Raw genomic sequence first — 12,533 nt, 5'->3', positions numbered from 1 at the left:
CAGAAAATCTTTGAACTATGCCCCATGTAGGCAAAGTTCACCTCAGCTGATTTATGCCTACTATTTATGCATGAGAACTCTGAAAAGATGTCACCCAAGTCACCTACACTGAAGAAAAATCAGTTTGAGCTTCCTGAGCGAGTCTGACCTCCCTAACTCAAGTCGTTGCCGCCATCAGAATGACTTTAGCCACTTGGCGGGCCATTTTACTCCCACATAGTATCTTGTCTTTCCATGGCTGAGCCTCCGTGGCTTGAGCCGGAAGTCTCTGACATGGTCTGCAGAGTGCTCCTCGAAATCATGGGACATAATTGACCATCTACTGCCTCCAATTATGATCAAAACCCCCAGTGAATGAGAAAAAATTGAAATCTCAAAGCCACATTGTCCAAAGTTGGAACACAAACAGAAATGGGAATACTTTTAAAATTAGTAAAAATACTTAAACATTTCTCAAATATAAAATTTTCTTAACATTCCTTAGGTCCTCAAAATACCCCACATGCTTGAATTTGTGAACAAACGTAAGAGTTGTTGATTGAAAACAATGATTAATTCTCTAAGAAAACACCATAGGAAGAATGGAAGGAATAAATGGGAAGTTCTTTAAAATAAAAGCGTATTTCTTGCAAGAATACATGACAATACAGACAAAGGCATTTCTTTAATGTGTTTCCTTACCAATAAATTGCAGAATTGGAATCAAAAAATGACTTAAGAAGAATTGAAAAAAGGGGGGGGGTTCATCAATGTGGTTTCATCTGAAATGGTCAAGATTCCAAAGCTGTGTCCATTTGCACTTTTAAAGAACTGCTATTTCTACTGCTCATGAAATGTTTCCAATTATGAAAGCAGAAAGCTAATCTTTATTACCAGAAAATGTAATATGGTGATAAAACCAGTGAAGGAAGCTTGCCGTTCCTTATTTCTAAAGAATCCCATTTACCAATGAAAATACAAAAATCCCACTTGATGTGTTAGTAGTCAAATCCTTCCCTTACTTGTATACAAGGGACAAGAGACACATACAGTACAATCTCTGAATTCAAATCATTAACTTACAGTGATTAAAAACAAGCTAGCAAGCAAACAACAGGGAAGGAACCCCTCCAGTTTCCTCCGCAATCTCCAAGTCTGAACCTCCCAAGAATGCTTTTATTTGTTTTTCCCTGGCCACTTTCCCACACTGGGCCAAAGGCTGTGGCTCACAAGCTTCCAGTCCATCACTGGCCGAACCAGTGAACAGGACGTGAGCTGCTCTCGTTGGACACTCTTATCATCCAAGTGTTGCATAACTGCAGTATTTAGCTATGTCTTGTTTACTTGATTCTTCAAAGGAACTGTAATCGTTATTGCAACTTTTGTGTACAGTCATTGTTTTACATTTACCTCTACTTGCTAATTTATTCTATTAACATTCCTACCTGCATCTCAGATCATCTGCTGTGATCTTTTTCCATCTTCCTAAATTACATTCTTTAGAAGTTCCTTTAACATGGTGTCAGTTGATGTAAACACGATAAGATTTCATTTTTCTCAAAAGTCTTTATTTCTCAGTTAAGCTCTAGAAGGAAGCCAGCACTGAGATGGGGTTAATTATGTGGGAATGTTAATCAGGATTACCATCTGAGGATGGGATGAGACATATATTTATACCCTCCCCTTGTTCAGACATTGGATGTGACCATCTCAGGAAGTCCCTAACTTTGGGCAAATTAGCTCTCTGAAGCTGAGGAAATATCTGAAAGGGTCAATGGCTGAGGATTAGCACCTGACTGTACTCTCAGCAGCCGGTGGAGCAAGTCTACATTTGAGTGTGGTTTGGGGAGGTCCATCTTCATGTGTAGCATAGCTTCACTATTAAATGATACCTTGGCTAGATATGCAACTCCAGGATGACAGTTACTTTCTCTCAGCACTTGCTTTTGGCTTCAATTTATTAAGACAAAGAGGTCTGCAGTCACACTGTTTGGTATTCCTTTTTTAGGCACTGCGTCTTTTTGTCTGCTATTTTGATCTCTAGGGTTACCTTGAAGGTTTACTATGATTTGTCAGGTCTGCTTCCTGAATGGAGGAACTTATGGCTCCCCCTAACTCTGGGAATTACCAGCCATTTTCCTTTGAATAGTATTTTTCCAATATTCACCCAGTTTTATGCTTCTGGAATGCCTATGTGATACTTATCACCTACTTACTCCATTCCTTGAGTCTCTTTGCCTCACCTTTATCCTTTTTTTTCCTTTTACTTTCTGTGAAGTATTCTATATTATTTCTATTATTTTATCTGTCTTCTAGTTCACCAATCCTCTGTCCAGCTATATCTCATTGGTTATGTAAAATTTCTTTAATCTTTTGTTCATATAATGAATGTTTGCATTTTCACAAAGAATACATTACAGACTTGGAAGGAATAGAATCAGATTCATCTGAATGACTTAGAGTAGCATCTCCAGATATTAGGGAACGGGGAATAGGTTTTTTTCTTGAACTTTTTGATTTTGATATTTCTGTACCATGTTTGGCTTTTCTCTTATGTTTTCAATGAATTCTGTAACAAAGATAATGTTGAATAAGTTTGATTGGGATATGTTTGCTATATTAATACTATTTTCCAGGGTTGCTTATAATTACTTATTGAAGTAGTAAACCTGTTTCCCTCAATTAGTCTTTTTTATTGAGATATAATGGACATAAAACATTAGTTTCATAATGATTCGATATATGTATATATTATGAAATGATCACCCCAATAATTCTAGTTAACAGCCACCACCACACACAGTTACAAATTTTTTTTCTTGTGATAAGAACTTTTAAGGTCTACTTTCTTAGCAACATTCAAATATACAATACAGTATTCAACTATAGCCACCATGCTGTATATTACATGTCTGCGAATTATTTAATTAAAACTGGAAGTTTGGACCTTACTTCAATCTTTACTGTTAACCATACCATTAGATCATAATTGCCCCTTTTCTTCAATCACCTTCTGAAGTGAATGATCAGATGTACTCATTTTATCTTCCAGTCTTCAACATCAAAACCCATTTTTCCTCTCTCTATCCTAGATTTCATATCTGTCATTAACCTTTGCACTCCCAGTCTTCACTGTCTATATGGTATATTTTAAATGGCATTTCACTAATCCTTCTATTCTATTTCTGAAATTTTAGGTGCAAAACACCCAAAGAGCTATAAAAATGTCCCAACAGATTCATTTTCTTAAAATAACTTCTCACATAATACAATATGTATGAGACTAGTATGCAAGATCAAGATTGGCAAAACATTTGTATGTCATATGGACAAACACTAGGATTTTGAAGCAGCGGTAGTGAGCATGATGGAAATAAAATGACTTACGCTGTGCATTCCAACTGGTTTACAGTTCTATCTTTGAAATGAGCACGGTTTCAAAAGAGGCTTTGACTCCCAAAGTTTTGTCCCCTATGTGTATGACGATATCAAGGCACTATTCAGAGGGATTTACTTGTAGTTGATCTCCTGACAATTTTCCTCATCACCTTGGAAAGAAAATTCTTTTTTTTTTCAAGTTCCTTAATGAGATTTTTCTAATATTCCCGAATAATTTTAACTAATGACCCTCATGAAGGGGGTCCAGTTATCCTAAATCCTTACTCTAATTTCCCAAGGAGAACTCTGGAAGTATAATGGCTCATCAGAGATCTTCCACAATGGGCTGAAAAACAAACAAAGAAATTTGTACCCAGTCCTGGATCAGGCGTTTCCTCCCTTCCTGCTGCACTACTTAGGAAAACAATTTCTAGTTTCTTGCCCTGCCCACAACCTTTCTCTTGAGTTCATACAGTTCTGCTAAAGCTACATAGATTTGTCTCTCCTGGAGGTTCCTGTCCCTCTTCTGATGGGTTCAAGGAAAGTTTTTTTTTTTTCACACACACACACTGTATTTTATTTTTACAAGAGATAAATAGACTGACACCAAGCATTGTACATGGCTGACCACAACAAAAGCAACAATGATTGCAATTACCAAACATGAAACACACTCATACTATGTCATAATATTGACATTCAGTCCAGTAATCCTCCACTGTAACAGCTGCTTTACTTTGCAGTGAAAACTGATTTGTATATTCTTTGCCTCTGAGTCCTTGTGGAATTTTTTTTTTAATTCAAACAGAAAGTCACAAAAATTATACTCATCCTCATCAGTTCACTCAGTCCCATGTAATTAATTATTTTTTCATCTTGATCTTTTGTTAGCACTTTTATGAGTTCATCAGTTATTCATTAGAGTTCTGAAAATGCTTATTCATTCAGTTCAGCAGTACAGTCAGTTACCAGAAACCTGTACTTGTCACAGTCTTTTCCATGAATTTCTTGAAGATGAAACCCTTTTATAGGAACATATTTGCAAAAGCATCAGAGTACACCCAGAACTGTCTGTAAATGACAAAAGACTTAAAAATGACCACGGTTAAAGATTTGATGAAAGTTCATAATAATGCAGTTGACAAGAAAATTAGTTATTTCTGAGATATACATTTTAAAGTAATAACTAGGATTATGACCTATAACATTATACCAGAACATATAAGGTTTTTAGGAATTTCATGTAATGTCTGAAACATTTATATTAACATATTTCCATACAAGTAACCCAATGAAAGTTTAGTATTCGTTGTTTTGCTTGTTTGTTTGTTTATACCTCAGGTTCTTATTAGTCATCAAGGAAAGTTTTGATTTTTGCAGATTATCCAGATTTTGCCTCTTTGTTTGGCTCAAAGTGATATTCTTCACAGAAGAAATTACAAATTATTTTAAAAGTACAAATACAGTCCTTTAAAATATTGAACTAATAATGGAGTTTAAAGAAAGTCATAAACAATTCCTAAGGGTTGAAATCCCTGAGTATCTTCTCCCTTCACAGAAGTAAGAAGCTAAAAATAAAAAAAATTAAACTAAGCAATGAATAGTCGGAGTGAAAAGAGGATGAATGAAGTCACCTTTTTTCTCTTAATGGGAAACTAAATAATCAATATGATGGAAGAGTCAGCACATGTGCCAATCTACAGCTCAGGTTTCATATCACATATACTTTGAATTGCGTCCCCTGAAATTCTTATATTGAAGTCCTAAACCCCAGTACCTCAAATGTAATCTTACTTGGAGTTAGGGTCATGAATGAGGCAATCAAATTAAAATCTGATATCCAGACCAGATTCTGGTAGAGTTCTTTGAAGCATGTACTCACTCGAAACATTCTCCTTTCTGTCAATCTGTGTGTCTGTATCTCTATGTCCAGGGGCCCAGGAGTAGGGGGATGGTATGTCTACAATGGTCAGAAACTTCATCCCACCAGAGGGAAAGGTTTGCCCTGGATTATAGGGATTCACTGCATGCAGGAGTTCACCCAGATAAGAGTGAGTCAAGTGGGAAAGTATTCCATAGTTTAACAACACTGTGGCCCAAGGAACCCAGGACCTTATGCTATGGACATATCATGTGTGTGGCACCCAGCAGCATCTCAAAAAGCATGTGTTGTGTGGCACTATTTGTTAGATTTGTGAAAGCTGCTCATTCCCAGACACTTCTCGGATGGATTAAGCATGTCTGTTCCCCTGCCTCTTGACTCTGGCAGGCCTATAATTGCTCTGACCAATGGAGTATGAAAGAAGTGATGTTATGCCCATTACAGAGCTAATCTTTAAGAGGACACATAGCTTCTGCTTTGCTGTTTGAGAGTTCTGAGCCGACAAGTAAAAATCTGCCTATCCTGCTGGACAACCCCTTGGAGAGGTACCTCCATGGCACCAGTATGAGTGTTAGTTGTCTTTTACGCTGCAGAGTAGTTTAAAGGGTCAGTTACACTTCTGTTTTGGTCAATAAATGGAATAGAAAATGGGGGAAATTTCCATTCAAGACATGAAAAATAACTTGACAAAATTATTTATATACATTATTGAAAATGCTCACCTCTGTGTGAAAAGTGACAGAAATTAATACTTCATTGAGATCTTTAATAATTGTGGTTGCTTGAATGGCTGCACCCTTAATGAAAAACTGGACTTTTTCTAATGGAAAGGGAAGATGCCAGAAAAAAAGAATTCTACACCATGCCCTAGATTTGGGGTCAGGAAAAATCTCCTTGAGAATTTGTAATCACAAAGGTGTCCTCCTGTAGCTTTGGGGTTCATGTTAACACTATCATTATGGTCCAAAGAATTCCCTGTTGTAAACTTTCTTCCATGGTTTGATCATCATATTGTATTTACCAGTAATAAAAAATAGCATTTATCCTTTCATGATTGGAACTATTTTGTTAGCAGTAGAATTAGCCGCTCCTTGAAGCCCTCACAGGAAACACACTTGGAAACCTGACCATTAGGATCTTAGCTCATTGAAGACCTCCATTTCTTCAAGTCTTCCTAAGTCCTTCTTGGTTCAATGTCTGTAATTTATTTTTACATAAATACATTAAAGATATACTTTGCTTGAGTTACGTAGGTTTTTGAAAGGAATGTGTTTCTAATTTTTAAATATTTCCCCTTTACTGATTAGTTTCTTCTCACTCGGAAGGTTTCTAGGGAATAAGAAAAATAATTTCTTTCAACTAACACATATTTTTTCATCAATTCCAGTATGTGTGGTATTTGGGGTACCTAAGTAATGTTAAAAAAAATTAAAATTTGCTAAATGTTAAATATTTTTAGTATTTATGTACAAGTATCCGATTTCTGTTTGTGGCCTGTCTTTGGAGAATGTGGTTTTACTGTTCTTTCTGATTCCCTGTAAGTTTGATAAGAATTGGAGGTAAGGGCTGGTCAGTTATGTCCTATGACTGATTTTGAGGCGCACTCTGCTGACCAAGTCAGAGAGTTCCTGCTCAAGCCACAGTGGCTCAGCCATGGAAAGAGAAGATTCTGTGTTGAGAAAAATGGCCCCCAAGTGGCCAGAGTCATTTTGATGGTGGCAAAGGTTTGAGCTATAGAGACTCTCTCAGGGAACTCAAACTGATTTTTCTTCAATGTAGGTGACTTCGGTGACATCTTTTCAAAGTTCTCCTGCATAAATAGTAGGCATAAATCAGCTGAAGTGAACGGATGACCTTTTCCTACATGGGGCATAGTTCAAAGATTTTTCTAGTGGAGGTCACGGAAAGTTTAAAGGTCACCAGATTTCCACTGGGATTGGTTGATGGGAGGCCAAGCAGGGTGGCATCCAATGACACGTGACATGGGGTGCCTTAGTGACAGGCCTCCCTGCCTTGCATTTTGTCCAGTCAGATATGGACGTTGCCTGTGACATCAGAGAACGCAGGGATTATAAACCCGGCCACTGGCCCTCAGCAGCCTCATTGTCCTTCCCTCTGAGCTGTGGGGAAGGTGGCTCCGACATGGCCGAGCCTTGCCGTGAGACTTCTTCTGAGGAAAGCCTGGGCACCAAAGAGCCCACAGAGGCCGAACCAAAGAGCCCAAAGCAGAAGATGCCAAGGCGTTGTCGCCGCTGCTGCCCAGACAGTTTCATCACCTGTTTCTCCAGGGTGCTGAAGCAGGTTTTCACGAGGGCCTGGACATCTTCGAGCCCATCGTCGAGGAGGCTGCACCCCTGGCCAGCTCCACCAAGCGCTCCACCATCACCTTCAGAGAGATCCAGACCTCCGTGCCCCTGCTGCTGCCCAGGGAGATTGGCAAGCACGCCATGTCCTAGGCCACCAAGGCAGTCATCAGGTACACCATCCTCAAATGAGCTGCTTCAGAACCACCTGAGCCTCGCAAACCAAAGGGTCTTTTCAGAGCCACTCACTTGTCAGGAAAAGACCTGTAGCACTGAAGGGTCAGATTGACTCTAGTTTTTCGACCTGTGCCATACTAGTGCCCATCACTAAAACATTTTTAAGTTGAAGCAAACATCAAACATTATCAGTTCTACTTGAATATATGTCTGTAGTGCAGTTTGTTCCAACAAAAATTGTGACTATTCCTTAACCATACTGCATTTCATAACTTACCTGAACAGTCATTTTAGTTCTAGGTCAGCCTTTATAGAGTTCCTTAAGGTCTAAATTATTTTTGTATTAATTTTATTTTACATTTTAATTCTCATTCCCTGGGAGGATGTTGTGGAATTTACTAGAGATACTTTATGTGTGATATAGCCAGAGATAAAGTGAGGAAGCAAATAAGCCCACCAATACATCCCTCTTCAACCTTTTTCGACATGTCCCATAATATTAAGTCATTTAAATGCACACATGAGTACTCAAACATATTACAAAATAGCTACCTGAAACTTCCAAGAAACAATTCACTTTTTTAAGTCACTGGTTTCTGAAATTACTACTGGAATTCATTCAGATTCATACAATTTATTGTTTCCCAATCGAGAATTTTTTGATTTTTAGAACCTTCAGGACCTTGCAGGAACCTTCAAACCTTCAGGACCTGCAATTTTGCATCACTGGATGATGAGAGTATCCAGTGAGAGGAGCTCAGGCCCCACCCTCCACTGATGCAGCCGAGGAGGGACTGGCAGCCCGTGAGCCACAGCTATTGGTCCAAAGAGTGGTGGAGTGACCAGGCCTGAACCAATAACAGCCTTCCTGTGATACTCAACCCCGAGATAGAGTAGGAAGGAGGTGTGATAGCTTCCCTGTTGTTTTTCTGTTCAAGTACTTGCTTTGCACCATGGTGATTTAAGTACAGGCATCCAGATTTGGTAGTGGGACATGTCTCCATCTCCTTGCATCAAAATAAGAGGAGGATGTTCAGCAGTTAAGAGAAGTAAGATGACTTCTTCTCCTACCTCAAGTCATTTGAGTGTTAATGCTTATGATAATATTTATTTAATTTAACATCTGTTGTGTTCTCTTCTTGGTGCATTGACTTTTTTAGATTTGTTTTTTCTATAGAGGAGAACGTACATGTGCAAAGAATTAGAGGGAGGTGTCAAATGGACACAGAGGTCAACTTGAAGGGCTAACACTGGCCAATTCTGGGACAATTTGAGCATCAAAATACTTAATGATAATAAACCCTTTGAGAAAAATAGGACTTTAGGGGTCATACTTATACAAACGAAAACAATTATTTAATAATTAATTAATGATGGGGAAAAGGGAAAGCTTGACCCTACACTCAAATGCTAAGTAATAATTCTAGAAGAAATGACAAAATTGGAAAAGCAATACTTAAAAGAAACCATAGCAACAAGTGATTCAGGTAAGAATCATAAATAGATGCTCAGACTGCGTCAAATCTCACTGCAGTCACAGAGTCACCATGGTAACTATGCTGGCCTAGTAAAACTGGGAAAAAACAAACAATATCCACCCTGATTACATTCCAATATGTGATAGGAATTAAATAGAACTGACATAACACACAGTAATTAACCTCAAGTATTCTGCACAATAAAGGTTCCTGGAAGCTTTAGCAATATACACATAAGTGTATACGTACATACATACATACATACCCACATACACACATGCTCTCTCTTTCCCTCTCCCTCCTTCTCCTCCCCCCCACCCCCCATTCTCTCTCACCACCCAATATCCCAGGAATTCACTGAATGGATTCACTGGTGTATAAAGAAGAAAATCCCCACAATTCAACAGATTCATTTCTGATCACACATAAATTTCAAAGCTACTGGACTATTTTAGTGATGGATTTTTCTGGAGATGACTTGTAGAATTGTCTCTGGGACATTTTTCTCCATAATTTCAGTAGATTGCCAATAATGGGTAAAAGCTGATGTGGAAATACAGGAAACGCAAGTTATGCATCAAATACACTTTCCATTCTACAGTAGCCTGTGCTTTCACTCAAAAAGCTTCCCCAACACTTTCTGTTGAATATTTGGCTACTGACAATTCAACAAAAATAAAATACATGAAAATTTTAACATTTTAATTAAAAATACTGCCATTTATAATAGTAACAAGAAGTACGAGATACTTAGGAATAATTTGTCCACAGATGTGCAATGCCTATACTTTGAGCACTACAAAACATTGCTCATAAAAATTAAACAACACCTGAATAAATAGAGAGACATGCCATCTTCGTGGTTTGGAAGACACAGGATTGTTAAGATGTCTATTCTCAAACTGATTTACAGATTCAATGAAATCAGAATAAAAATCCCAGCAGACACTTTTTTAAAGAAACTGACAGGATGATTTCTAATTTCATATGGAAATAAAAAGGACCTAGACCATGAAAAATCACTCTGACAATAACAGGGTGGGAAGATAAACACTACCTGATTTCAGGACTCATTTTAATTCTGCAAGAATAAAAACAGTGTGGTTTGTGGTGAAGGTGAAAATGTATATCAAAGGAACAAAATGAAGAGTCAAAAAATAGACCCACACATATGTGAACAACTGATTTACAACAAAGCTACAAAGGTAATTTGGTGGACAAAAAATAGTCTTTTCAACAAATGGTGCTTGGAGAAGTGGATATCCACATGCACAAACATAAACTGTGATCCATATATAGTACCATATACAAAACTCAACTCAAAATATATCATAAACCTAAATATAATAGCAAAAACTGTAAAATTGTACCAGAAAACACAAGAGAAAGTCCTTGTGACACTAGATTAGGTAAAAATTTCATAGATGATAAATCAGTACCACAATCTGTAAATGAACAAATCGATAAATTGTACTTCCTGTAAGGTAAAAATTTCTGCTCTTCCAAAGACACCATTGAGAGAATGAAAAGACAAGCCAATGACTGGGAAAGTGTTTGAAAATCATATAACTGATAAAGGACTTGTATCCAGAATATAGAAAATCTCACAAAAGCCAATAAGATGGAAAAAGACACTCAAATAAATGGGCAAAAATTATGAATAGACATTGCTCACACACCAAAAATCAAATATCAAATAAGTACTACATGGAACAATGCTCAACATCATTAATCATTAGGGAAATGCAAACGAAAACTTCAATGAAATACTACTACATCCCTGTGAGAATGACAAAAATTAAAAAGACTGAACACACCAAGTCTTGGCAAGACTATAGGGGATGGAACTCTCATACAACTGCTAGTGGAAATGAAAAATGGTATGACCACTTTGGAAAACAGTTTGTCACTTTATTGTAATGTTAATCTCACATCTATCACATGATCCAGCCATTGCACTCCTAAGTATTTATTCTAGAAGAAGAAAGTCTATGTCTCTACAAAGACTAATACGCAAATGCTTATAAAAGCTTTATTTAAAAGACCCCTAAATTGGAAACCACCCAAACATCCATTAACAGGTAAATGGATAAAAGAAATTGTGGTATATTCATATACTGGAATACTACTAAGCAATACAAAAGAATGAACTATTGATATATGCAACAAAATGAACAAATCTAAAAATAATTACAATGAATGAACAAACCCAGACCAAAAAAAAAAATAATAAAACTTCTTTGGTTCTATTTAAATACATTTCTGGGACATGAAAACTAATCCATAGTGGCAGATAACTGTTTTTGCCTAGGGACAGGGCAGTGGGAGGGCTAGGGAGGCCATGTAGTACAGAACTAAAAATGTTATGTGCTGGAAAAAATAATACTAATGACATTTAAACCTATATGGTTATTTTAGGGGACATGGTTTGGTATCATTATAATAGGGCAAACTATAGGGTAATTAATATTTTTGAAAATACAAACATTCTTGTAACTGACATTTTAACTAACAGTTGAAAAATTCCTGGCATCTTAAAAATTTCATTATACAATGGATAAAAACATGGTGCCCATGGAAGAATCCATATTACAATATTAAATTGCTAGGAAGACCTTTGAACCAATGGCATATTTCAACAACCATCTGAGAGATATATAGGAATCACTGATTATTATTTATACAGTCAGAAAAATATATATACATTTATGCACATGCATGTTAAACATAAAGAGCCTTCCTCAAGCTAGACAATTAATTGCTTTCAAAGAAAGCATCTCTAAGATGGGCATCAGGGCTACTGCAAAGCATGTAGCTGCTGATGGAATTAAATGCCACCTGCTAAACCTCTTCTTCCAAGATGAGATCAAAGTAGTTTCCCTACTTTTAGGCTAGTTTGTGAACCTCACAGGAGCTATTCTACAACATGCTTTTGTTCAGATCTATGAACTCACTTGAGTCAGGTGTCATATCCAACTAAAGATGTGAAGTGTTGTGGTTTCCTGAGGACTGCTGCCCTTGAACCTGGAGTAGAAGCTCCAGCAGCCATCAGGACACAGATGCTCAGAACCTGCCTCTTTCAGACACCTGATATGAGCAAGGCCACCAGCATGAGGATCTGCAAAGGGAGAGACAAATCCAGCAATCACCATGCTTTACTGGGGTAACTATGTGCCCCGCACCGTGGTAGGCACTGGGTTAGTGACAATGACACTGAAACAATTGGGTAGTGATTGTAACAACCCAATGTTACAATGGGCTTCTCATCAGGGCTTTTCTTTTTTTTCTCAGTTATTCCTCTATCTACTACTTAAAAACAAAAAACAAAAAATGTTA

General features: G+C 37.3%; 1 protein-coding gene across 2 annotated transcripts in view; it reads right to left on the bottom strand.

The window, feature by feature from the left end:
- Nucleotides 1-11,421: 11,421 nt before the first annotated feature.
- The window catches only part of LOC309620756 (uncharacterized protein), a 44,621-nt gene continuing 43,509 nt past the window's right edge, over nt 11,422-12,533 (bottom strand). For both annotated transcript variants that reach the window (XR_014239603.1, XM_082377641.1), the window contains exon 3: nt 11,422-12,315. Coding sequence is in view for 1 of the 2 variants with exons in the window: in XM_082377641.1 (XP_082233767.1) it covers nt 12,164-12,315 (152 nt within the window). In the remaining variant the exon portion in view is untranslated. The remainder of the gene's footprint in view (nt 12,316-12,533) is intronic.

Source organism: Balaenoptera borealis (genome assembly GCF_965194805.1).
Source record: "Balaenoptera borealis genome assembly, chromosome: X".
In the NCBI taxonomy this organism is placed as follows: Eukaryota; Metazoa; Chordata; class Mammalia; order Artiodactyla; family Balaenopteridae; genus Balaenoptera; species Balaenoptera borealis.
This window is presented reverse-complemented; position numbering and strand designations above follow the sequence as displayed.